Here is a 27,605-nt window from a genome sequence, read left to right as displayed (position 1 = left end):
TACCATGTCGCCTCCTTCCAAAGCTAGTGCCAGAAACAGTTCACAATGTCTGATAGGAGAAGTCTGAATATACCTTCAATCCAAAAGGTGCATTTCAGTCATTGGGTCATTATTTCCATTCAAAAACTATTTATTTTAAAAATAAATTTGATAGCTACCTTTTTTCCATAGCCTATGTTTCCCAGTGGATCCCTCCTCTCCCAGAAAGCCATTGTTTAAAAAATTTTTTTGCTTGCTTATTTTTTAAAAATTTAATTAATTTATTTTTCAGTTTTCAAGTCACTTCCATAAGTCTTAAATTTTCTCCCCCTCCCTCTCCCCTTACCCTCCATAATGGCATGCAGTCTTATATGAGTTCTACACATACATTCTTAGTAAACACATTTTCACATTAGTCATGTTGCATAGAAGAATTAAAACAAATGGAAGAAACCATGCGAATACCAAACCAAAACAAAACATAACACAAGTGAAAATTGTCATCTTCATTCTGCGTTCCGATTCCATAGTTCTTTCTCCGTGTGTGGATGGCATTTTACCTCAAGAGTCTTTTGGGAATGTTTTAGTCCTTGCATTGCTGTGAAGGGCTTAGTCTATCAGAAACGGTCCTGGCCCACTGTGGCTGTTACTGTGTATGATGTTCTTCTGGTTCTGTGCATGTCACTCAGCATCAGTTCATGTGAATCTTTCCAGGTCCGACTCTTCACCATTTCTTATTACATTCATTTACCACAACTTGTTCAGCCATTCCTCAGTTGATGGGTATTCTCCCAATTTCCAGTTCTTGGTTACCACAAAAGAGCTGCTACAAATATTTTTGTCCACATGGAACCTTTTCCAATTTTTATGATCGAAAAAGAATTTCTTTTTTTTCTCTCTTTTTTTAATTATGATTTTATTTTATTTTTTTTAATGTTCTATAATCACTACCATAAAACTTAGATTTTACCACCACCCCCCACCTATTCCCTACCTCCCTCCCTAAGATGGCATACAATTTTATATGGGCTCTACATATATTTTCCTATTGAATACGTTTTCACTATAGTCATGCTATGTAGATGAACTAAAATAAATGGAAGAAATCATATAACAAATCAAAACATAATACACACACACACACACATACACACATGATCTGCTACATTCTGCAAATGAATTCCATAGTTCTTTCTCTGAGTGTGGAAGGCATTTTTGCCTTAGAAAACCATTGGGAATTTTTTTTTTTAAGTTCTTGGCGTTATTATGAAGTTCCAAGTCTACCAGAAAAAACTCTCACACACTGTGGTTGTTGCTGTGCACAGAGTTTTCCTGGTTCTGCTCCTTTCACTCAGCATCAGATCATACAAGTCCTTCCAGGCCTCTCTGAAGTCTTCTCGTTCATCATTTCTTATGGTGCAATAGTACTTGTTCGGCCTAGAGGCCAATGAGCTACCCGAGTCTACTTACCGTTTCGCAGGTCTTCGGTGGCCAACCGGATAAACGTATTGAGAGAAAAGACTTTCCAGAGTCGAACAAGGGTTAGGCTTTATTCAGGGTCTTAGTTATGTATCCATATGCAGGGCGAGTTCTTCCTCAGGAGAGAGGAATCCTCCTCCTCCCAAGGGGCAAGGATCATACAGCAAGAGGATGGGAGTGGAAGAGGGGAGGGACCCCTCTTCCCTCCAAGGGCCCCGCAGCAAGAAGAGAGGTGAGGGACCCCCAAAGGGGACCCTGCAGCCAGAAGAGAGGGGAGGGACCCCCAAAGGGGACCCCGCATCCAGAAGAAGGCCTTCAGGCTTTCCTGTCCCTACTTAAGCTCTCCCGCCGCATAGTTTGCACGTGAATACCGTGCATGCTCTCAGCCCCTAGCTAATCAACAACAGGTGTGCTCAGACCATGGGCCAATCTCAAGGGTGGGATGCTCTCCCCAGCAAGTTTCTCACTGAAAAGAGGTGGAAATGCATGGGATAGCCCGTGTTTCACACCTCAATCCCCAGCTGTTCCCTGGGGGGCCTTGTGAGAACTCTGAGGTTTAGAAGTCCTCACTTTTACCTGCCTGAGACTGTCCACGTGAAAACTGAGCTTACACCCCCAACAAGTATTCCATTACATTCATATACCATAATTTATCCAGCCATTCCCCAATGGATGGCCATCCCCTTGATTTCCAGTTTTTGGCCACCACAATGAGTGCTGCTGTAAATATTTTTATACATGTGGGACCCTTTCCCATTTTTATGATCTCTTGGGGATACAGTCCTAGTAGCGATATTGCTGGGTCAAAGGGTATGTACATTTTTGTAGCCCTTTGGGCATAGTTCCAAATTGCTCTCCAGAATGGCTGGATGAGCTCACAGCTCCACCAGCAATGAATTAGTGTTCCAACTTTCCCACATCCTCTCCAACATTTATCATTTTCCTGTTCTGTCATGTTTGCCAATCTAACAGGTGTGATGTGGTACCTCAAAGTTGTTTTGATTTGCATCTCTCTAATCAAAAGTAATTTAGAGCATTTTTTCATTATGATTATAGATATCTTTAATTTCTTCCTCTGAAAATTGCCTGTTCATATCCTTTGACCATTTATCAACTGGGGAAGGAATTTCTTTAAGAAAGAAAAAAATCAACAAATCATAACACATTAAAAAAATCTGATGTGTTATGTTCTTACCCATAATCCTCACTTCTGCCAAGAAGATGGCTTATATTTCTTCTTTGGGGCTAAGTTTGGTCATTCTACTTCAGTTACAATTGTTCTTCTTTCTATTTCCATTCATGGTGTGTGTGGTTTTCCTTGTTCTATTTACTCCGCTTTGCGTTAGTTCATATACGTTGTCCAGTGCTTCTCTGAATTAATATAGTCATTGTTTCTTGTGCCCTTCTTAGCTGTTACCTTCTAGCCCTCTTACCCTTTAATCTTCTCTGTTTACTCTGTCGCTTAGTGCCCTCGGCCTTCTTCACTGGCTGCTTCTCACACACAACTCTCCCATCTCCTGATGCCAGGCATTTTTACTGGCTGTTTCCCAAACCTGGAATTCTCACCTTCCTCATCTCTGCTCAAATTTCAGCTCAAATGCCACTTTCTGCAAGATGCTTTCCCTCTGATCTTACTTTCCAATTTACCCTGACTATACTTTGAATGTAAATAGATGTTGAAATGTGTTGTAACATTGTATTTCAGTTTAGCCATTTCCCAAATGAAATATTTGTAAAGCACTTAGCCTGGTACATAGTAGGTAGGTGTTATAGAAATGTCTATTGTCTTCCCTTCCCAGTCTATGGGCATTAATTTTGTTTCCAATTCTTTGCTACTACAAAAAATTTTGCTACTGTAAATATTTTGGGACATTTCTTTTTCTTATTGATCTCTTTGTAGTGATGTATTTAGCCTTGGAGTCTCAGGAACAAAGGACAAGGACATTTTTGTCACTTTCTCAGCATGATTTCAAATTGATCCCCAGAATGCTTGTTCTGTTCATGGTTCTGCCAACTTTAGTGTATCTGTGTTTTGACAGTTTCTTTAACATTGATTATTAAAATCTTTTGTCATCTTTGCCAATTTTGACAAATATTTTTAAGCACCTGCTCTGTTATGGAGTACGTCCTGTTACCCATCAGGAACTAAAGAACACTCAAACTATTGCAAATATTTTTCTGTCTTATTAGCACCTTACTTCTAATAACTTAATTATTTTTGTTGTATTGAAAGTGGGCAGAATTATTGGCGAGAAAGATTCCCAAACATTTTAAAGTGTTCTGGTTTGAAACAAATGATAAACTCCTTGCTTGCCCTATTTAAGTATAGATTTCAAGCCCCTGAAACAAAGCGTCGTGTTACATGTTGCTAATGTTGTCCTGTTACTGATTTAAGCTTGGAAATAAGAGACACAAGAAATTTGGAAATCTTAAGTTGTTTATTTCAGGTGACAGCAATAGGAGAAGTGTGTATTCTTTCAGCAGACCAGGCTTTTACTGAACCAAATGTATCTTATGTATTCATTTGTATTTAAATAAGTGGTTTGTTTTAACAGAGGTTATTTTGTTTCATCCTTTTGTGGAAATGATGGGGAAGGTAATGATTTTTCTATAAAACTTGACTGGAAAATTATCAAATGGTCAGGGTTATAAAAGGACTCAGAGATGTATTTGCAATTTTCTATCCCTGCCACTTTGGATGGGTTAAAGCAAAGTCTGTTCATTACATTTGATCAGTGAAACCAGCCCAAAAGTGGAATGGGCAGCCTAGTAATTCACTGACTGTGTTCTAGATGAAGCTTGGAGGTGGCAATTATCATGGGACTAAAATAGTGTTCTACATACCTGGAAGAGGTTGTAGAATCATCTCGAAACATTGGGGAGTGATCTGGAATGCCTATATGTAGTCTTTTGAAAACTTTGTGATGTCTGTATTGGCACAGATTGAAAATCTTCTACGCCTTCCCATTCTGGTGGAAATGTTTGTCACCTTAAAGAACCTAGATGCTGTGGTGGAGGCTTCCCTCCTGTCCTATCTCATTCTCTTTTTCACTTTGGGGGTCTCATTAGGGTTATCCATCTGCTGTCCTTTGTGCTGAGGGTTAGGATGTATTTATTTCACCTGAGCCTCTGAGCAAATACAGAATCATCTTGAAAGGAATCCAATAGTCCATTTACTTCTCCCTGCAAGGTAAGCACATTGGAAACATCTGAACAAATAGTCGTAGTCTCCACTCACCTCAGCCCTGCACCCTCTAAACCATTCATGACAATTGCAGAGTTGCCAAGTTCTAGATCTCAGGGAAATCTTGCTTTAGCCCTGCCTGGGACCACAGCACTACTTCGCCTCTCACTCACTTCATTCCTCCCCAGCTCCAGGGAGCTAAGCCTCGTGGTTATAAATGAGCTGCTGATCTCCCTCAGTGCTGGCCCAGAAAAAATATTTTCAGTAAGGTCCTCTATGTCTCTTCTTGTACACAAGTTGCCATCCTTACAAGGTGACCATTTAACACCCAGCACGCAGCTTTCCTTTGCCCTTTGGATTCTTTGTAATTTTTGATGTTTTGAGATTGTAGTATTCCATTACTATCAACCATAAGACGTGACCCAGCAAATAATTGTTTGGGAACATTTAAAAGACTGAATTTATTCAAATTCAGGACAGGCTGATAACATCTTCCTCAGTTCTGGGCTTACCCTTCGTCTTTAGCATTTTTTAGAGATACACACAGGACTAATTCATCCAGTTCCTATCCACTACTAACTTGGCAAATTTGATTTTTTCCACTTTGTTTTTCTAAAGTAGATGATTAAACCATTTTCTTGTAACATTACTGTGGGTTTCTCTGGGCAGACTGGTTAGTTCTGGGACTCAGTGCAATTGGCACTGCCCAGAATGCTTTCACAAGATGACTTTGAGTAGGGACCCACTGTATAATAAATGCCTTTGAGAGAGGATAAACTGTAAAAAACAACAGTAAATACCAGTGACTGGGGATAAATCGTGTAGTAGGAAAAAAGGTATGGAAGTTAAATTGAAGCCATTGAAAAGGAATCAGTGATGGGATATTTTCAGGTCTTCAGTGGGAAAATACATTTGGAATCAAACTCTCTTCTCTCTCCAATTCTTCATTTCCATTCAGCTGCCTTCCTTTTTATTAGCCTCCTGGCTTTTGTGCTCTTCCTTATTCCAGAGCCAGCCTTAGAAAATCTTGACTCTCTCTGTTGACTTGGCTAGCTCTGCATCCAGTCTGGTCCCTTTACTCAAATTAGTTGGACTAAAATTAGTTCAGGTAGCTGCTGTTTCCCAGCTGGAAAAAGGCTGCTGCTATTTTGGCACCAGGAGCTTAGAAACAGGTTTGGGCATGAGCCTGGAAGCGATAGCATGAGTCAGATTTCTAGAGATCACCTCGAGCTTTGGAGTTTTGGTATTAGGTGTTGAACATTATATGAGGAAGGCAATTCCAAGGGTGGGAGAGTCAAAGATAAAATTAACTGTGGGAATTAGTCATGGGTTCAGAAATAGTTGTTACTTTCTTATGTGAAATGAGCTTAAAAAAACCCCAGCCCCTGCAGTTGGGGAGAGTACCTACTAACTTCCTACAGAGTGCCAAGTGTAGTGATCAGATCTATAGTGATTCTTTAGCTTGATAACATAAATAAAGTTCAGGATAGCGAAAGGAGAAAGTAGTCAAACCAACAAGCATTTCTTAAGTGCCAACTTGTGTGCCAGGCATTGTGCTAAGGATACCAAGAAAAGCAAAAACATAGTCCCTCCCTTTCAGGACTTCACAGTCTGATGGAGGAGACAACACACAAGCAACTATGTACAGACACCTTACACAAAGGATAAATTGACGGGAATGTCAGAGGGAAAGCAGGAACATTAAGGGGGAGAAGGTCCGGGGAGCTAGGAGGTAGAGGTGAGAAGAGAGAATATTCTAAGTATGAGAAATAACCATTGAAAACACTAGCAGTCAGTGAGATATTGTCTTGTGGGAGGAAATCCAAGAAGGCCACTGTCATTGGATTGTAGACAATGTAGAGGCAGTAAGGTGTAAGAAGAGGGAAGGGAGAAAAGCATCAGGTTTAAAAGTCAAATAGAAGATTTTATATTTGATCCTGGATGTCATAGGGAGTCACTGGGTTTTACTGAGTATGTGCATGTATGTGTTTATGTGTGAATGTGTGTGTAAGGGGAGTGATTATGGTCAGACCTATGCATTACAGGAAGATCACTTTGATAGCTGAGTGGAAGATGGTTTGGAGTGGCATAGGCTCTTTCATAGCCTGCTGTGAGGTGATGGGCATCATCAGGGTGGTGATAGTGTCAAGAGAGAAGGGGGCATATGTGAGAGATATTGTTGAGAATCAACAGAACTTGGTCAGTGACACAGGGGTGTGCAAGGTGAGGAGCTGAGGATCACATGGCGGCTGTGAACCTGGGGGACTGGGAAGATGCTGTACACTCGACAGAAGGAGAGAAGGTAGGGAAGAGGAAATGAAGAAAAGAATGAAAAAGTGAAAATGGTAGAAAAAGAAAAAAAAGAAGAAAAAGAATGGATTCCCTTTTGGACACATTCACTTGGAGGTATCTACAAGATACCAGTAGGCAGTTGGCTCTGTGAGACTTGGAGGTAGAGAGAGAGGCTTGGGCTGGCTATAGAGAAGTGAGAAGCATCTGCCTAGGGCTGATAGAGAGACTGCTCAGGGAAAAAGAGCATGGGGAGAAGGGAGGAGAATCCTGGGGGGTATGCAGGGCAGGATCTAGATGGAGACTCCCAAAGGACACAGAATCATAGGGAGAGGCAGAGAACCAAGAACATCTAGAATGATCTGAGAGGTCGAGACAAAAAGGAGGACTGAAGATGAAGCATTAGATTTGCTGATTAAGAGATCATTGGTGACCTTGGAGAGGGCACTTTGGGGTGGATGCTGAGGCAGGAAGCCAGACTGCAGAGAGGTGAATAGAGAGTGAAAGGAAGGGAAGCAAGGGCACCAATGACAGACTTCCTCAAGGCACCTAACCACAAGGAGGGATCGGACTGTGCTTAGTCGGGCTGGAGGGATCCAGGGAGGGGATTTTGAAGGTGGGGGAGACATGGGTATGTTTGTAAGCATAGAGAAGCCGCCAGTAGACAGGGAGATAAGTGGGGGGGGGGGAATTGCTTGTGCCTTGGCAAAGAGAAGGGCCATAAGAGATGAGGGGAAGGAGGAGAGAGGAGGGAAAAGTGTCTGGGTGATGTGAGATGAGCTCTTGGCAAACGGCCTCAACTTCTTCCGTAAACCATGAGGCAGGGAGGGAAGGGAACCCTGGGAGGGTTGGGGAGGGATAGAAGCCTTTGGCAGTGGCACTGGGGGTGAGTGAGATGGCAGAGTGAATTGATTAACAAGATGTCAAAGGATTGCCTTAGTGCAGTGAGGAGGACCCCATTGAGATTATGTAGTATATACTTGTAGTGGACCCAGTTGGGCACAGTTTTGTGATTTTCTTCAACTTTGTTCAACTATACGTTGAGAACAGGTGTAATATTATAGTAGGGGTAGTAGTCTGAGGCTGGGGTTTGGTGGAGCAAAATCAGTATCAAGGGTGAGGAGATGGATTGATTGGATTGGTTCACTGTAGGATTAGGATGGGAAAAGTAGGAGAATAGAGCCAGTACAGGGCAATTGGCCTGAGAAAGAACTGAGGGAAGGTTTGGAGGTGACAGGAAGGGCAAGAGGGTTAGGGATTGTAAGCAAAAGGAAAGGTGGAATGCCAACAGAGTATGATTGATCCATCAGATTAAGGGATTGCAGAGGCCATGAAGATGGAAGTAGAAGCCAAGTGGATGGTGGTCAGATGGAGGGTGTGACTGTCGCTGTGTAGCTAGGAATGGGGGAGGAGGAGGTGATAGGAAGGGAGGTTTTTCTAGGGAGTATCATCCTGGATGGTGCAGTCCCCTCGGATGAGGGCAGGAGGTGGGGTGGAGAGAATGAGGGAGCAGGAGGGCACTGGAGGTCAGCAGCCAGCAGCCACCAATCTCTTGTTTGGGTGGGAAATGTGGATTGAATGAAGAACCTCAAAGGAGAAGAAGTACCTGAGAGAAGTACCTACTGTACTGAGTAGATGTACCAGGAGAGTGTGGGCATGGCCATGGTGAGGGGGTGGGGAGGAACCTGATTCCAGAGAACCATCGAGTTTTCTTAGCCTAGTGCCTGGAAACATGTCTCTTGTCTCTGTTTCCCTTACCACTACTCACAGAGATGCCTGTTACCTCCTGCCTGGACTGGTAGGTTGGCCTAGGCCAGTTTGTCTTCCCTTCAACTGCCAAGACAATCTTCCTAAAACGCTGATCTGATCCTGTAGACTCCTGTGGCTCCCTACTGACTCTAGGATCAAATAGGAAGCCCTTTCCAACCTAGGCCTCTCCTACACTTTGAGGCAACTGGGTGGTACATTGGGTAATAATAATGTTAGCATTTATAGAACTCCTACTATGTGCCACGTGATGTGCTAAATGAGGTGCTGTTATTATCTCTATTTTACAGTTGAGGTAACTGAGCCCTACCAAGGTTATGTGTCTAGCCCAAGGTCACAGGGTAGGCAGTGTCCGAGGCCCAGAACTCTACCCACCGTACCACCCAGATGTACCACCCAGCTGCCCTGGAGTGTAGGGTTGGGGCTGGGTAAACTAAGTGTAGGTGTCCTCGACCTGTGCAATGGAATGTTATTATGCTATGTATTGTTGTTGTTATTTGGCCATTTCAATCAGGTCTGACTCTTTTCTTGGCAGAGACAGTGGAGTGGTTGTCATTTCCTTCTCCAGTTCATTTACAGGAGGAAACTAAAGCAAGCAGAGTGAAGTGACTGGATCAGGGTCACTCAGCTAGGAAGTGTCTGAAGCCAAATTTGTACTCAGGTCTTCCTTCCTTCTGAGCCCACTGCTCTATCCACAGCACCTTGTAGATGTCTCAGTTACTGTGCTATAAAAATGGTAAATTTAAAGAGTTTAGAAAAACATGAGAAAACTTAGGAAAGAATGTAGAGCAAATAAAAGCTGAACTGCAAGAAGAATATTTCCAGTGACTGTAATAGTACAAACAGCTGGTCTCTGATTGCAGCGACCAATCTTGGGCCATTGAACTTTTCTTCAATGGAAAGGTTAGGAACTATGGAAATGGAAAGGTAGGAATGTTAGGGACTATGGGTACAAAACACTGTACAACCATCTCACTCAGGCTGGAGTTGAAGAGTTACTTACAAGCTAGTCCCACTGCTGATCAGCAGAGGAGCATTGCTTTCCCCTCTTTCCATCTGGGCTGGTTTTCCGCTCCTTAGATAACCTGGCTCCCCCCTCTCTGCTCCTGGGGATCGACCATCGTGATGCCGAATGAATGTGCATGCCTAATCGGCATCCCCTGCTGCAGGCAAGATCTGCCAGCCTTCACTTGGGATCAGAGGCATCCCATCTGATCTAGTGACTGTTTTTGTCTAATTGCTTTTCTTTATTACAGGGGAGGATTCTGTGTGTGTGTAAGAGGAATGGTATTGAGAAAACTTATTTTAAAGGATGCCCACTTTAGGGAGAAGCTTGGTGTCCCCAAAGCACTACCATGCAGTTTCCCAATGTCACTTTGGCCCACTGTCTTCCCTCTGTTCCATATTGATGTGTTGCTTGATAGCAACATAGGGTCATTGAGAAAAGTCCACTGAATCTGTTTGCTGGCTTCTAGATTCTTTTGGTCTCCTTGTTATGATATTTCATTTTCTTTGGTTAAACCCTTTTGGGAAATGATGAGAGTCCCCAGAGGACAGTCTAGTGTGTTCTTTGGGGGCTTGGTGACACTGGCTAGTGTTTTCTTGGGGTTTGTGGAGATGATGGACAGACCATGACATCTCACCCTGTTTTTGCTCAGGATGGGATGAGGAATAAGGCTATTTCCTGAGCACCTGAAATGGCAGGATTTCTGTGATTCTGGAAATCTCTTTGGTAACAGTCTTCTCTTTATACAGTACATAGAAAGAAAATGCAGTTCATAGTCTAGAAGGTCCTGGAGCACAGAAATGGCTTCATTTTTGTCTTAGAATTCTCAGGGCCTAGCACACCATAGATACTTTCCATGTTCATCTAGTTGAGATTCCTGCTAACTCTTATCATAGTTCCTTGTCCCACTCAGGTCTTAACTTTTTAGCAAAATCACCATCATGGGGATTTCCAAATAGAGAAGCACTATGAATCCCCAGAAAATTTTAGATTATGTGTATAATCCATTGTACTGCTGGACACTGCCACTCTGAAATCCTAGACCTGGGTGCTGCCATGCTTTTTTTTTTTTTTAACTAGCTGCTTCTAGCTTCCCTTCCCTTCCATTTCCTTTTTCCTTTCCCTTCTTTCTCTCTTACTCTAGAAGTAGCTGAAGCCTCCCCTATTTTTTTCCCTTGAAGTTTCCACCCTGAGAGGCCTCCCATATGCTGAGCAAGAAATTCTCAGATCATGGGTGTCAAGACCTCTAGGATTAAACCAATGTCATCCCAGTAAATGATCATCCTTAGGCTTCATCTACCTTATGAAGACTAGCCAATCTACTTTCTAAATTTGCATTTCAGCAGGTCGTGCCAGGGGTGGGGAACCTGTGGCCTTGAGGCCACATGTGGGCCTCTAGGTCCCCAAATGTGGCCCTTTGACTGAATCCAAACTTCACAGAAAAAATCTCTTTCATAAAAGGATTTGTTCTGTAAAACTTGGACTCAATCAAAAAGCCGTACCTGAGGACCTAGAAAGTTACAGGTGCCCTGCCCCTGACCTAGGCAATGGCTACAATAGAGTTCTGATGTTCAGGGTTCCTCTGGTTTTTACTTCCAAGTATAGAGAACTCACCCACGTAAATGAGTGGGCTGGGAAAATGTTCAGAGACCAGCTATACATAGGAAGCAAGTTTCTTGTTTCTGCTCACTGCTAAGCAAATTCCTGGCCTTTTGCTGTTGAAATGCTGCCCCTGAAAGCCCATGAAATGGGCAGAGTCTGAAAGGGTCTTTTCCTACTCCTTGACCTCCTTGTCATGCCAGTGCAGCACCATGTATGCTAAGTGCCAAAAGGAATGCCACAGCTGATAAATGTTATGTCAAGTTTCCCATCACAAAATATTCTCTAGTCAGGGAAGCAGGATGGTCAAGCTGTGAGAGTAGGAAGGCTGCTGAGAGGAGCCTAAAGAGAACATCACCTCATCTCAACGTGGCCTGAGGAGGCCCAGGCCCCTCGGCTTGTGTTCCTGTTCTGCTTCTTGTCTTTGCCTGCGGAGCTCAGGATGCTGACAGGAGGAGGAGCCAGAGGGCCTAGGAAGGCCTCAGGGCCACTCTCGGAAGTCTGGTTTCATTCCCTGAGACTCTCTCTTGCCTAGGTTTTCATGATATTGTTCCCTCTTTGTTCTCTTCCCACCCCAGTTGGAGCAGTACTTCTCAGTCTCCTTTGCTGGAGCTTCCTCCAAGGAACTCCCACTCCGTAGGAGACTCTGTCCGCCTCTCTTTTCTTCCTCATTCCCCCAAGTTCATCATTTCTGTGCAGATGACTCCTAGATCACTCTGTCCAAGCTTGGTCTGGCCTTTCTCCTAGCTCCAAGTGGCCCCACCAGTTATGAGTCCTGTTAGACATTTAGAAGTGGATGTCTTGGAGGCATTTCACATTCAGTATGTTCAAAACAGAACTCATTACCTTTTGTTCCCCAAACCTACCCACCTTCCCTATTACTGTCAAGGGTACCACCCTCTTACCATTATCCAGATTGGAACCTTGGAATCATCCTTGACTCCTCCCTCTCACTTCCACATTGGATAATCAATGGCCAGGTCTCAAAATTTCTTTCAGCTCTTAGGTTCCCTTTTTTCTACTCCCATGACCACCTTCCTCACTCAGGCCCTCATCAGCCTTTCCTGGGTCAGCTTTTTATTGATTGTTCTGCCTCAATTCAGCCTTTGCACAGCTGCTAAAGTCATTTTCTTGGTCATGTCACCCTGTACTAAGCAAATTCCAGTGACAGTCTAGTGTCCCTAGGACCAAGGGTAAACTCTTCTGACATTTAAGACTCATCACCAGCTGACCTCTTCCTATGTTCCCTTTCCATTTTTATCCCCTCCAGGCACTCTGGTCCAGCTCACTGGCTCTTCCTTACATAGGCCATTCCATCTTCTTTCCTCCTTTTTCTTTGCACTGGCCGGTCCCCTTGCCTGCAGTGTCAGACCCTCTCACTTCCACCACTTAGGTTCCCTGGCCTCTTTCAGGACTCAGCTTATATCTCACTTCCTGCAGGAGGCCTGCCCCTAGCTGCAAAGGCCTTCCCCCAGCTGCAAGAGCCTTCCTCTAGAAGCTCGCCTTCCACTCATTCTGTGGGCCTCTATATGTACATGCAAATGTAAGCTCCTTGAGGCCGGGGTTGGGTTTTTTGCTTCTGCATTATATTCCCAGTACTTAATAGAATGCCTGCTCATTTATAAATGCTCTTTGGTTGAAAGCAAACGTCTCACTGTTGCCCATACATGCCATTCTGTCAAGAGAAGTGGTCCTTTATGTCAGGAATGCTTTCCCCTCTGACCTTCGCCTTGTGGGATTGTTAGCTTCAAACACAGCTCAGGGCTGCCCCAGATGATCTGGCTCCTCTAGTGACTGGCATTCTCTTCTTCTTGAAATAACTTTGTATAGGTACTTTATTTGGCCTCTCAAAGCTTGGGCTCAAGCAAATACCTGGCTTCAAGATTTTCAGAAAATTGCTACTTGGGATAATGATCCAATCACGAGCTTTATTTTTAGGTGGCACAACAAGCAGATGAATAAAGTGTGTGTGTGTGCGTGCACATGGACATGTATATGCACACACACACACACACACACACACACACAAACACATGCACATAACGCACACCACGTGGCCACATAAGCAGGCAGAGGTTTGTCCTCACATACAAGAAACTCACCTCAGTAGGGGAGAGCAAGGGAGGGAATACATTGTTCAGGCGGCAAGATCCTTTAAGAATGAGCTTTGTTGAAAACAGGTAATTGGTGCCAGATATAGAGAGCCATCCTAAAGAGATCCATATGTGCTGGAAGAGTTCTGGGGTCCTTTATGGGTAGCAGGCATGGGGGAAGCTCAGGTAGGGGACTTTCCTTGTCAGGCCCGCAGACTGGTGGGAGGACCCAAGAATAACGGGGAGGAAGCAACGGGAGGATGCCCTTGCCTTGAATAAGAAGCTCAGCTGAGCAAAAAGCTGCGAGCCTTCTGCCCCTGATACTGAGAGAGTGGCCTCTGGTTCTGTGGTATTGGGACCTCTTGGCTTAAGGGACTGCATGTTGGAACCCTACTGTATAGTATGACATCAAACTATAGTCAGACCCTGATTGCATCAAACAGTATATAAAGTATGTGATTTGTATTTTTTCATGCATGCATGTTGTGTCCTCCAAGTGGAATGAAATCTCCTTGAGGTAGGGACAGCTTTGTTTTTGTCTTTGTATGTATGCCTAACACCTGGAAAATGCCTTCAACTAAATAAATGTTGGTTGGATTAAATTGAATTGACTTGTCTGGTTTGTGGTGTGTGTGTGTGTGTTCCCCCATGTCTGCAGGTTTGGGCTGGCCAGTTAGCTGCACAAAGCCTTAGGCACAGAATCCACCAAAGGTCTGGCCAGTGGTGACTCTGTGGTACAAGGTTAGCAATAGTTATGACCCTGACAACAGTACAGGGGGATAGACTTTCCCTCCCAGGGGTCTTGGGAGGTTCAGATGAAAAATGAAAATACAACAGTTTGCAAACTTAAAGAGATATCTAAATATCAATTGTTGTTGTTGTTGTTATTATTACCTGCTTTCCTTAATCTTTCAGGCATGCCTGTGTTCCAAGGTCATGACACTGTGACGAAGGGTTTGGAGAAATGGATGACCTCTTAGAGATATACGCAAGCTGTGATTCATGATTCAGATAGACTTGACCTAGAGGTTCTCTTCTACCTTTCACACTCTGGGATTCTATGAAAGGTCAGAGAAGGGAATGAATGAATGAATGAATGAATGAATGAATGAATGGATGAATGAATGAATGAATGAATAACATTGATTAAGCTCCTACTGTTTGTCAAGCTGTGTTAAATTTGGGGGATATAAATTCAGAAGCAAGATAGCCCTGCTGTCAAGGAATTTAGGTTTTAACAGAAAGACCACATATGGGAGAATAGTTGTCATGGGATAGAGGTTTGCTTTGGGAAATCATAGCAATGGTGGGTCCCCTAACCTTCCCTTTCCAAAATCAGTGGTGACTTTGATGTGATTCAATTCCATTGGCTCCCTGTAATCTTTAGGAAGGACCACGTGTAAACTCTTCTGGTATTTAGAGTTCTGCACAACTTGGCTCCTTCCTGTCTTTCTAGTCTTTTTACATATTACTCCCCTCCCTGAGCTATATGGTCCAACTAAATAAGAGCCCTCTGAGTAAGAGGTAACTTGGGGCTGGGGGGAGGGAGAGATACATAGATGACAATAGAGTATATGCCAAGCTGTCTAGGGTGAAGAGATCACTGGGATGTGAAACTCAGTCCATTCATCAGCACACGACTGGATGTAGTAGGCTGTGTGTGTCTGAGTTCAGTCACTGGTTAAGGCAACTGGACCCCAGAGCAGGAGGGTGGCCAAAACATGACCTGGGGGAGGATCCCAGTCATTACAGTTAGTGTGAACCATCCGCTTTGGGAGGGTTCATGGAGAAGGCAGAAGTGACATTCAGTCCTGTGTTTTGGGAAGATTATTTTGGTGGTTGTGTGAAGGATGGTTTGGAGACACAAGTCACCACCTGGATCAGTAATCTAGGTCAGGGCTCTTAAACTTTTTCTGCTCTCGACCCATAGTTTAAGAAGCATTGACTAGGGAACAAATGATGAAGGCCTAATATGGGGCTGTCGATGGAGAGGAAAGAGAGGTGAGGTGTCAGATATGAAAGAGAGCTGCACGTGGGAGGTGAAGAGAGTCTAAGATTTTGCTTAGTTTTCAAGTTGCAGCAACTGGGAAGATGGTGGGTTTATCCATAGCAGTAGGAGAGTTTGAGGAGGCGCGGTTTGGAGAGAAGAAAGTGTCCATAGCTTTGGCAGTGGTGAGTATGAGTGGTTGGTAAGATGTCTCAGTGGAGTTGTGTCTGGTAGACAGAAGGAGGTGGGGTGTGTAGGTAGATTTGGGGGAGAGATCAGGACTGGATACCTTGATTTGAAAGTTGAGCATTGAACTTAGATGAGATTACCCAGAAAGAAGACAACCCAAGATAGGACCTTAAAGAACAAAGAGCCAGTGAAAGACAGTGAGGACTAGCTGGCAGACTGCTGAGAGGAGAGGAGGCTCGGGAGAGAATTGTGTCCCTGCAGCCTCATCAGGGGAGACAATCCAGGTGAAGACACAGTCAGCAGCATCCCCTGGTGGAGGAAGGTCAGGGAGGTGGGGGACTGAAGAAGAGCGAGCTAGAGATCATTGATAACCTTTGGCTGAAGAGTATCAGTAGATGGAGAGGTGGGATGGAAGCTAGATTACAAGGACTTGAGGAAGCAGAGGCAGCAAGCCTCTTTCTGTGTAGCTGGATGTGAAAAGGGAGTAGAGCTCTAGGAATAGCTTAATGGAGTGGCTGGTAGTAGGGACAATGAAAACTTTAAAAAGAAATTTGTTATTCCACATTGTATTTTGACAAAACAGATATTTGTTGTTCAATCATGTCTGATACTGTGACCTCATGTGGGATTTTCTTAGCAAAGATTCTGGAGTGGTTTGCCCTTTTCTTCTCCAGTTCATTTTACAGATGAGGAAACTGAGGCAAACTGGGTGACATGAGTTGCCCAGAGTCTCACAGCTAATCAGTGTTTGTGGCTAGATTTGAACTCAGGTCTTCCTGACTCTAGGCTCAGTGCTCTATCCACTGAGCCAACTACCTGCCCCCCATACTTCCCAACAAACACCTAAGACAAATCTTTTTAAAAATTATGTTTCTTTTAATTGAGAAATATTATAATGAAATAAAATACATTTTTTAAAAGAAAATTATTTCTCTCCAAAATAGTTACCTTGTGGATTATTAACAGAAAGTAGGGATCTGTCCTTTAACTCTAGTTGTAGGGCACTCTTGAGCACTCTGCTCGATCAGTGCAGTTGCCTGTCCATGCTGATTTTCTCATATTGTAATTAGTGGGTAGATTTTCTTTTGGCACTACTTTCTTCCTTCTTCATCACTATGCATCACCGATTTAGAGTTGGAAGTCACCTTAGGGATCCTTTAGTTTAATTGTCTCATCTGAGAGATGAGGAAGCTTTGGTGAAGGAACTTACCAGAGCTTGCTCCTAACTTTGCCCTTCTAAGGCCACATCCTCTCTTTCCATTATGTCAGTCACTCTGCCTTTCCCAAGGCTCTGATTTCTTCCTATTTATTGTCCTCTCTTATGATACAATAATTTTCCTTTATCTCTTTATAGACCATAACCTTGTCAGTCATTCCCCAGTGTTGAGCACAAGGTTTTTGTCACCACAGTATTACTGTGAAAATTTTTGTGCATTTGCTGTCAGTATATTCTTTAGGGTATAATCTTGATATTGAGATCCCTGGATCAAACAGTATGAACAATTTGGGGCAGAAAGAGCATAAGTCCAGTTTTGTTTTGTTTTGTTTTCCTAAGAGGGAAGGCTTTTAATAGTTACAAAACCCCAACATGGTAACATGAGGATGTTTGTAGGAGATTGGAAAGGCACGAGTAGGTGATAAGAGAGTGGAGATGTTGAGGGGAGGGCAGTGGCACCAGGTAATTGTCATTGGGGTAATTATAAGCTCTTGAAGGAGATAGGAGGGGATGGGATCTAAGAGCAAAAGGGGAGAGGTCAGTATTGGATGAGCCTGGAGCTAGGGAAGAGAGGTTTGGTAAAGAGATGAGAGGTTTTAAGTTGGGAAGAAGGGAAATGCAGAAGTTTGTAATGAACAGTTTTAATTTCTATAAAGCAGAAGGTGTGAGGTCATTGACTGAAAATTGGGGACATGTGAGTGGGGAGTTATTCAAAGATGAACAAAAGGACTACGATGCCATGTGTAATGAGTATTTTTTAAAATTAATTTTATTTATTTTCAGTGTTCTACAATCACTACTATATAACTTAGATTTTTTTCCCCTCCTCCTCCCTGCCTCCCTCCTCCCTCCCTGAGACGGCATACAATTTTATATAGGTTCTACACATACATTCCTATTAAATACATTTTTCACTATAGTCATGCTGTATAGAAGAATTAAAATGGGAGAAATCATATAACAAACCAAAACGTAATACACACAAAAAAATGATCTACTACATTCTGCTATTTATTGAATTCCATAGTTCTTTCTCTGGATGTGGAAGGCATTTTGCCTTAAAAGACTATTGGGAATTTTTTAAAGTCCTTGCATTGCACTGAAGTTCCAAGTCTACCAGAAAAAAACTCTCACACACTGTGGTCATTGCTGTGCACAAAGTTCTCCTCGTTCTGCTCCTTTAACTCAGCATCAGATTATATAAGTCTTTCCAGGCCTCTCTGAAGTCTTCCTGTTCATCATTTCTTATAACACAATAGTATTCCATTACATTCATATACCATAATTTATTCAGCCATTCCCCAATTGATGGGCATCCCCTTGATTTCCAGTTTTTGGCCACTGCAAAGAGGGCTGCTAGAAATATTTTTGTACATGTGGGATCCTTTCCCATTTTTACAATCTCTTGGGGAGATTGTATGCCCTTTGGGCATAGTTCCAAATTGCTCTCCAGAATGGTTAGATCAGCTCACAGATCCACCAACAATGTATTAGTGTTCCAACTCTCCCCCATCCTCTCCAACATTTATCATCTTCCTGTTCTGTCATGTTTGCCAATCTGATAGTTGTGACGTGGTACCTCAGAGTTGTTTTGATTTGCATCTCTCTAATCAGTAGTGATTTAGGGCATTTTTTCATATGACTATAGATAGCTTTAATTTCTTCCTCTGAAAACTGCCTGTTCATATCCTTTGACCATTTATCAGTTGGGGAATGACTTGTATTTTTGTACATTTGACTCAGTTCTCTATATATTCTAGAAATGGGGCCTTTATCACAGACATTAGCTGCAAAAATTCTTTCCCAGTTTTCTGTATCCCTACAAATCTTGGTTGCACTGGGTTTGGTTGTGCAAAAACTTTTCAGTTTAATTAATCAAATTTATCCATCTTGCACTTCATAATGCTCTCTATCTCTTCTTTAGACAAAAAGTCTTCCCTTCTCCATAAATCTGATAAATGCACTATTCCTAGGTTCACCAATTTGTCCATAGTATTGATCTTTATACCTAGATTGTGTACCCATTTGGACTTTATTCTTGTGTACGGTGTCAGGCATTGGTCTATGCCTAGTTTCTGCCACACTGTTATCCAGTTTTCCCAGCAGCTTTTGTCAAACGGTGAGTTCTTATCCCAGAAGCTGGGTGCAACGAGTATTGAGTTGAACTTTGATCATTTATGTTCCATCCAACTCAGTGCAAGTAGTTTCATTTTCATTTCTTTGAGTAGAAGTACAGAAAGCAGTTGGTGGGGGTGATCCACCGCCATGCTTTAAGAAACCTACTCACCTGAGCATCAACCCTCTTTTGGTTGTAAAAGAGTTTTTGTCCCTATACATCTGTGACCCCTAAATTGATCTTTCTAATTTTTATTACTGAAAACTGGGGGAAAATGATCAAAGTTTGGGATGGTCTTTGTTTTAAGGGTGGGGTGAAGTCAGGCACACTTAAACCCTCTTGATGGAGCTGGGAAGGGGCCCAACTTTTCTGGGGATTAATTTGGAATTAGGTAGGAAAAGTGATGAAAGTGCTCTGTGCAGTGACTGGGGACAGTCCCAAGGAATGTGCTAAAGTCTTTGGGGCAGTGTGCTTTGTCTAGACAGGGCATCAGGGTCTATTATTTAGGGGAATGACTGAAAAATCAACTGCAACATATAAATGGATGGAGTGTTGTTGTACATTGGGAAATAATAAATATGAATGGGAAAAAGTGGTAGGATTTGTAGATGATGCTGAGCAGAGTGAGCAGAACCAAGAGACCAGTCTAAACAAGGGCAACAATGTACATTTCAAATGTACAATAAATAAGAAGTCATTCTTTGAGAAGCTGAGAAACCAATCAAGGTTCCAGAATGAACCTTCCTCTTCGCAGAGAGAAGAGGGGGCCACGGGCTGGAAACAACTAGGACAGAATAGATCATCTCTGTTCTCAGCTCGGTCACCAGGTAAGCTTGTTCTGGATGGACTGTGTTGTCTCATCACAAGGGATCATTGGATGGACATTGAGATGTCTGTGTTGTAAAGATAAAAATGGAAAAGAGAAATAAAATGTATTTTTAAAGTTTTTAAGTAAAACATTTTTTAAAATACTAATTACTAGTACTGAGGGCAGTACTGGAGTTTTTCTTGTTTATCTTTCTTTGGCCTGGGTTTGCTGTAGCATCTACTGGACTCTTGGACTCAAGGGATACAACATTAAGCTAAGTTTTCCTAAGCTTAGAAAACCCTTCTGGGAAGGAGAGCCCAGCTTCAGAAATTATACAACTGACACTTGACTCACAAGAGTTAATTTGTCAATGTCTAGTGTTGTAGATGAAACTGAACTTTTGTTCTTTGTGGGTCAAAGGAACCAGATTAGACTAGATTCAGTAATCCTATCAAGTTAAGAAGATTTGGAGCTTTGTAACATTCTTGGGCCAGCTCTGAAGAAACAGCAAGGGCCAGCAGCAGGAAGGGTCCTTTGGCTTGAGGGAGAACTGACAGGTTTGTTTGACAGAAAGATCAAAAGGCCAATCACCTTGTACTTGAGAAGACCCAATTAGGTCATGATTCAGTGACTTAAGAACACAGGGAGACTTCCGAGGTCCTAGGCAGTCAGGGTTGTTAATGGGCCGGAGGGAAAGGAGGGCTTCCTACAGGCTTCCCGTCAACACAAGGAGCAGATTTGGAGAATTCTGAGGCTTCTCTAGGAGGTCAGGCTTTCATGATTCAGGAGACACTGCTCAGAGGGAGCTAAAAAGTGATGAGAGAGAATGAAGTTTTGATAAGGAATCAGTTGCCTAATGAGGTAAAGGTCCATAGGTTTCTCCCAGGCTCCTCTTTTGACTTTCTCCCATGATCTCATCAGTTTCCCTGGGTTCAATCATCATTTCTCGGCAGATCTGTTTATCCAGCTTTAGCTTCTCTCATGCATTCTGATCACTCATCCCCATCCAGCTACCTTTTGGACTTCTTGAACTGGATGTCCCATAGTTATCTTAACTCAGTAGTCCAAAACAAAAGTCCCTGTCTTTCCCTCCCAACCTCCAGCCTCCTTCTAACTGGTGTGTTACTGTCAGTGGCACTACCATTGTCCCGGTCATCCAGGCTTACACCTGCATATCATGTCCTGTTCCTCAGGTACAGTGTCATTTTACGCCTTCGCAGCATTTCTCTCAGATGTTTCCTTCTCTCCACTCATAAAGCTACCGCCTTGGAGCAGACTCTCATGTCCTCACATCTGGACTGTTGCATGGCCTTCTAATAGGCCTCTGTATCCCAAGTCTCTGCCCAGCTGTCCGAGGAATCTTCCTAAAGCACAGTTTTCTGTGTCATTCCCCCCATTCAGTCAACTCTGGTGGCACCTTGTTACCTCCAGGATCAAATAGAAAATCCTCTGTTGAGCCTTCAAAGCCAATCCTCACGTGGAACCTTTCTCCCAAACTGTGAAGATGTAGTGATGTAGTGACACTGGCCTCTCTGCTGTTCCTCTCACATACCACCCCATGCCCTTTCACTGGCTGGATCTCCCGTCCTTCCTCACTTTTGCATCCTTGTTCCTTTGGAAGGCTTCAAGTTAGATGAGGAGTCCTCCCTTCTTCAAGAGGGCTTTCTCAGTTCCCCCCAAACTCGCACTTAGTGTCTGCCCTCTGAGATGACCTTATACTTTACATTGTGTGTGTGTGTATGTATGTATGTATGTGTGTATGTGTGTACGTAGTTGTTTGCATGTTTTCTCCCCACCAGAATATGAAGATGACAAGGGCAGATCCTATGCTTTTCTTTTTGTATCTTCAGCACTTAGCACACTGTCTGGCACAGAGTAAATGAAAGAGTGAATGAATGAATGAATGAAATATTGATTAAGCACTTAGTCTTTGCAAAAGAAAATATGTGCTAAGTGCTGGAGTATACCAATAGAAAAGTCAAATGATCCCTGCTCTCCAGGAACTCCCACTCTAACAGGATGATAACAGGAAAGGGTTAGCTACAAGTCAGATGGAAATATCCTACAATCCTTTGGAGGCAGCAGCAAATCCGATGGTCTGACCTCATCTTTCATGCCATTTCCACTGATAAAATCCGATCCGCTTTTGATGCTGAACCACCATATGGGGCCAAGGACTCTGGCAGCAGAACACTCTTGTCTGGGTCTTCACTCCCTGTGACTGCAGCCCCTGCAGGAGCAGGCCCAGCACTGCATTTCCCCAGGATGTGGGCAGAGAGCATGGAGTGGGTAGCATGGCTGTTCCCAAGGCTCTTGGGATGGGGGTCCTGGGCTATGTCCATCAGGGTCTGAGGAGAGATAAATGGTGGTCAAGTTGGTGGAGGTGGTAATTCGACTTGCCTAATTCTTGCCACCTCCCGTCTATTCCAGGGTGCCTTGTTGTTTCAACTAGGCTGGCTTGCCAGCCTTTTATATGGTAGTTGGTTGGCTTATCCTTTCTCTACAGGAGATGTTTCCCTGGATGATAACTGTGAGGGCTGGGCAGGGCAGGTGGTCTGGGGGTTCCTGTGCCTATTTGCCTGATGGTGGCATTTGGTGGTGGAAGTGATGAGGAAGACAAGGTTCTGCTTGATATCCCCCCTCAAGTGATAGTTGTGAAGCATGCACAGGTGTCCTGATGGGTCCCAGTCTGTAATCTTTCATGACATTCATGTGCCCCCCGTGAATGGGCATCACCCTTGTCTCCATCTCTTTGCTCTTCTAACCAGGGCTGCTGTATAGTAAATTGTTTTGTCTCATTTCACTCTTAAAGATTCAAGCATCCTCTGCATTCCGGAGACTCCCCCATCTCTATTCAGCTTAACCTCTGTTCTGAATTCTAGACCTGCATGTCCTCTGGAGATCCCATTGGTGCCTCAAATTGTCCAAAAATGGAGGTTAGCCCATTATATTTGTGCAAGACTTGTTCCTTCTCTTAAGTCCAATCTTTCTGTCTACGATCCCAACCTGGGTCTGTTCTCCAGTTTGGAAATCTGGAGGTTCTCTGTGATTCTTTCTTTTTCCTTCACCACTCATTTGTAGCCCTTAACACTGCCTTCCTATTCATAATCTCTTCTCTAGACATGTGTTCCCTCTCCTACTTCAAGGCTTCATTAACCCCAACTTGACTTCTCCAGGAACTTCCTAACTGGTCTGGCCCCCTTTCGATCCTTCCTTTGAACTGCTGCCAAATGAATCTTCCTTATCCCCCAAATTGGTTGGGTTGTTTCTCTGCTGATAAAATCTCTGCTGACCCCTTTTGCTGGTCGACTGTAGGTCTTCCCTCTGATGTGATTTGGAGTGACTTGGCATAATCTGGCATGGTCTGACTTTCTGCTCTTCAGACTTATCTCATCTCTGGACTTTACTCTCTACTCCCATCAAACAAGAGGATGATGTCTCTGAAACATGCCTGGTACATGCCACCTCTGTGCTTTTGCCCACAGCGTTCATGTGGGCCCTTTCTTTCCTTGTTCTTCTGTTAAATCTCTCCCCCTCATAGTTTGTTCATGTGCCTCCACAAGACCTTCTCCAGTGAAAAGCTTTCCCCCCAGAACTCATGTGGCACATGTTTGTATGTCTTGTGGAGTGTGATGTAGTATAGTTATCTAGGGAAGCCTGGGTTTTGTCTCTGCATTCAGTTATGAAATACTTGTCTTGTCCAAACTTTGTATTTTCTATAGAAAAAGACTCCCAAAGTTGGAGCATAAGTACATTGTTGAATTTTTGAAGTGGAATTAATTCCTTAAACTCACTCAAGTCAAGTTCCTTAAAGTATTCTTTCTTTCCTTCTCTGATTTGTCATCTCCTTTCCTTTCTTGAACACGAGCACTTTCTAACCAGTTCTGATGAGGCTTCCTGAGTGGTACCATTGGAATCAAACAGCATTTTCTATGTAATAGTGAGATTTAGCGGGGCTCTGGCTAATTGATTCCTTTGTTTTCTAACCTTTATCCTTTGCATTCCACGAGTTGGAGACTCTGGTCAATTTCCTGCATTTTACAGTAAACTTGTAGATCCTTAGACTCCCAGATGCTGCCTTTGGTGACAGAGGCTGTGGTGGTGTGAAAAGGGCAGGGAGCTCAGATGAGGAAACCTGTCTTCTGGTCTTGGCTCTGTCCTCATACTGTTTGGTTGGGGGAAGTTGCTTCTCCTTTTTATACTTCCAAAAATGGAGAGGTTTAATTAGGTTGTTTCTGAAGGTCAGATCAAATGAGAGTATGTATTTGAAAATACTTTGATAATGACAAAAATTCTAAACATATGTGAAGTGAGTGATCATCAGATATCCCTTATTCTTTTCTCTTCCCATTTCTTTAAGTAGCCCTTGGCACCAACTCTGAGGGCCTTCTTACTGGAGAGCCCAAACCAAATCACCCCATCTGGGTCTTTCCTCTTCCCCTTGGCCTTTTCTGTATGTGGAAAGGATCAGAGAGGATAGCTTGTATCAGTAAAGTCCTCACACATAGCAGGTGGTTCAGGGGCTTTCATCGACTTATTAGGAGCAGCAGTCAGTTGACAGAAGGTTAGAAGGGGGAAAGAGCTGTCCCCAAAAGGCTTCCAGCAACCTCAGATAGGGTAGAGGGCCTAGTGGGCATCCAACCTTCTTGCCTTGAGGATAGTGGAAGGGGGTTTGAGAGGGTAGGATTGCTTTGGGTGCTAATTGTGTATAGGCACAGCAGGCCTTTTGTCTTGGAGTGAGCCAGTCTAAGTAGTACTTTCTTTTCCTTCCCACTGCTGCTCCTCTGAATACTTCCTGGGAAGTCCTGGTTTCCTGGTTCTTGTAGCAGGGCAGGTCCAGAGCCATCATCCCAACTGCTTATACCTGTGGACACTTTCTCAAGTAATAAAAAGGAATGGATCTTAGGATCCTGAGTGGGGTTTCAAACCTGCCTCTGGGGTTTGCCCCTACCTCTCCTAGTGTGACTTCCTCTGAAGTAAAGCAAGTTCTGAACTCAGAAGATGAAAGAACATGAACTTGAAATCAGAATACTTGGATGTGAGTCTCTGCTTTTCCACTTACTAATTATATGATCTTGGAAAGTCATGTCACTTCTGTGAACCTCAGTCTCCTCATCCGTAAAAAGAGATAATCATACTTGACTGGTCCATGTCACAACATTGTTGTAAGTCTGACATAAGATAGAGATTTCCTATACATTGTAAACCTTGAAGTGATGTCCATGTAAACCACAGTTATCACTTATTTATAGTTTATATAGGTGCAGTAGAAGGAATACCAGATTTGGAACTTTGAGTACTGGCTAGACACTCACTAGCTGTGGGACTTTGAGAAGTGACTTACCTCACTTGCCTAAGCCTCAACGTCATGATGACATCTGTAAAATGGGCTAACAATAAATACTTAGACTACATACCTCACAGGGTTGTTGTGAGGAAACTGATTTGTAAACCTCAGAGTACTGAAGAATTATAAGCAACTATTCTTATTCTTATTAGCTTTTTGCTAGTTATTCATAGAATTTTGGAATTGCAAAAGGCAAAGAAATACACCAGCCCTACTGTAACTTACTCATAAATGGGCCAAAGTAGTAAAATTGTGTGATTCCCCACAGCATGAGATGTCTCTTATAGGGGTGTTCGAGGGGGCAGCTGCAGGGGTCAGCATGGAGTAGGGTTTTTGCTCAAGTCACCACCTCTGCTTAGGTTGCCAAGGACAGTTCTTGTGGATAGTCCTTCCCACACTGGGGGACACGTGATGGAAGTGTGTTCCCTTAGAGGAAATGGTAGCAGCTCTCCTTGGGCTCCAGAAGGACGGAGTAGGTGAGGGCTGGACTGGTTTTGGAGGTGACGAGAAGTGACGCCTCTTCTCTTGCCTTGCAGCTTGGTGAGTCCTATCACCATGTTCTGGAAGTTTGATTTGAACACAACATCCCATGTTGATAAACTGCTGGACAAGGAGGATGTCACTCTGCACGAGTTGATGGATGAAGATGACATCCTCCAGGAGTGCAAAGCACAGAACCGCAAGCTTGTGGACTTCCTCTGCAAACAGCAGTGTATGGAGGAGCTGGTGAGCCTCATCACTCATGACCCGCCCCTGGACATGGAAGAGAAGGTCCGCTTCAAGTATGTACCCCTGCTGCGGCCCTGGGGTCACGGTCACTGGGCACTGGCTCAGGAAGGTGATGGATCTGTAGCTGAGGGCAGCCGGCACCTTGGGAATTCTCATTTCACTGATGACCTTGTCTGTTTTCCTACAGCCTCAGACCCAGCGAACAGAACTGTTGCCTAGAGTGTCTTTCTTATAATGCTAAAAAAAAAAATCTTCAAATCCCATGTGTGTGCTTTTTGGCTCACATTTCTAGGGAGTTTACATTTGATGTTTTCTGAAAGTTCATGTTTTCTTTATGAATGAACATCTTTTGGCAAAACAAAAATATTGATTCCATGACCAACTGTGGCCACAGTAACATTCAGTTTCCCCAGAGTTAGAAATGCTGAGGCCCAGGTTCTAAGCCCTGAGAATAAGGCTGCTGAAACAGACTTGGAGATCTCTAGAAGATAAAAAAGTCACAATGGTAGTCAGGGCCCTGGTGACTGCTAATAGCTCCATTTAGAAACATGATAGTTGAAGAAAATTGGAAAGTGTGCAGTCAGCATTAAAGCTTGTTCCATAGATGTGTGACCTCGTGCATGGTCATGCTTCCATCGTAGATGAACCAATAATGACATTTCCTAGTTGTGAAGATGAGACATGGGGAAATGGAGGAATTTAAAAATAGTTGTTGTTTGCGTGGAAAGAGATCCAAGCACATATGAACAACCTTCCTGGAAGGGCTCGGAGTACTGAGTCTTCATGTGAAGAAAAGGAGAGAAGGCTTGAGGGGAGGGAGCATGTAATTGGGAAAAGTAGGGGAAAGCTCATCAGCTTTTAGCAGGTTGAATTTGAAGTGATAGAAGACTCCATGTGGAATTGCCAGTTAGTGTGCAGTTTGAGATTACAGATGAGAGATGATTGTTGCACTTGTAAGACAGGGCGCCATCTTGAAGGGAGAGAGTGCAGAGAGAAGAACAGGTGGTCAAGGACCAAGCCTTGGGGAACAGGTACAGGAAGAGAATCAGTGATCATGCTAGTCAGGAGACAGAGAGCCCTGATGGTAGGTGTGACTTCCACACTTGGGCCCCATCCTCCTGCTGCAGTTGTGTTGCTCCTTCTCCTTTCTCCCGGTCTGCGGACTTGCTGATCCCCACATAAGCCAGGCCCTTCCACCAGTGGGCCTTTAGCCCCAGCTGGCCCTGTGCCTGGAATGCCTTCCCTCCTCCCATCTGCATTTCATTCCTGTGTGAGATTTTCCTGACTCCCTTAGTGGTTCTTGCTTCCACACCCTTTTGTTGGTCATGTGTGCACTGCTCTGTTTGGGTCTTGTATCCCTGAGTGGACCATTAGTGCCATGAGAGCAGGGATTTTTTCCCCCTTTTGTCAAGCACTGTGCTAGAGACTGAAGAGAGACAGACAAAACAAAGCAATCTGTGCTCTTATGGAGTTTACATTCTTACTTGAGGCAAACAGTATGGAGACAATTAACCACAACCCAGTTTGAAAATCCATTCAGAATAATTTCTAGTAGGGAAACTGGGTGGATCGTGATCGCATTTCTCCAGTAGGTGGCACCCGAACTGAGCTCTAAAGGGCCAGTGTCAAGCAGAAATGCATCCTGGGCATCAGGGACCAACAGGGAAAGAGAATGACTTCGGGTTTGGACATAATGAGTTGGAAATGCCCAGTAGGCAGCTGGCGGTGCTGGACTGGAGCTCAGGAGAGACTAAAACAGGAGCCAGTTACATTGAATCCCTGGGATCGGCGTGGTCATAGTGAGGGAAAGGCTTCCT

At 43.6% G+C, this 27,605-nt stretch overlaps 1 protein-coding gene across 7 annotated transcripts in view; it reads left to right on the top strand.

The window, feature by feature from the left end:
• PPP6R2 (protein phosphatase 6 regulatory subunit 2) overlaps positions 1 to 27,605 on the top strand; it is a 136,260-nt gene that overhangs the window by 45,552 nt on the left and 63,103 nt on the right. For 3 of the 7 annotated variants that reach the window (XM_072596443.1, XM_072596442.1, XM_072596448.1), the window contains 2 exons: positions 14,312 to 14,463; positions 25,596 to 25,841. The exons of 1 other annotated variant lie outside the window; for it this stretch is intronic. In XM_072596443.1, the coding sequence (XP_072452544.1) occupies positions 25,615 to 25,841 (227 nt within the window). In that variant the 5' untranslated portion in view covers positions 14,312 to 14,463; positions 25,596 to 25,614. The remainder of the gene's footprint in view (positions 1 to 14,311; positions 14,464 to 25,595; positions 25,842 to 27,605) is intronic. 3 more of the 7 variants (XM_072596444.1, XM_072596447.1, XM_072596446.1) reach the window with 1 other exon arrangement.

Source organism: Notamacropus eugenii, chromosome 3, assembly GCF_028372415.1.
Source record: "Notamacropus eugenii isolate mMacEug1 chromosome 3, mMacEug1.pri_v2, whole genome shotgun sequence".
Taxonomy (NCBI): Eukaryota; Metazoa; Chordata; class Mammalia; order Diprotodontia; family Macropodidae; genus Notamacropus; species Notamacropus eugenii.
The sequence above is the reverse complement of the archived record's forward strand: the minus strand, read 5'-3'. Positions and strand labels throughout refer to the sequence as shown.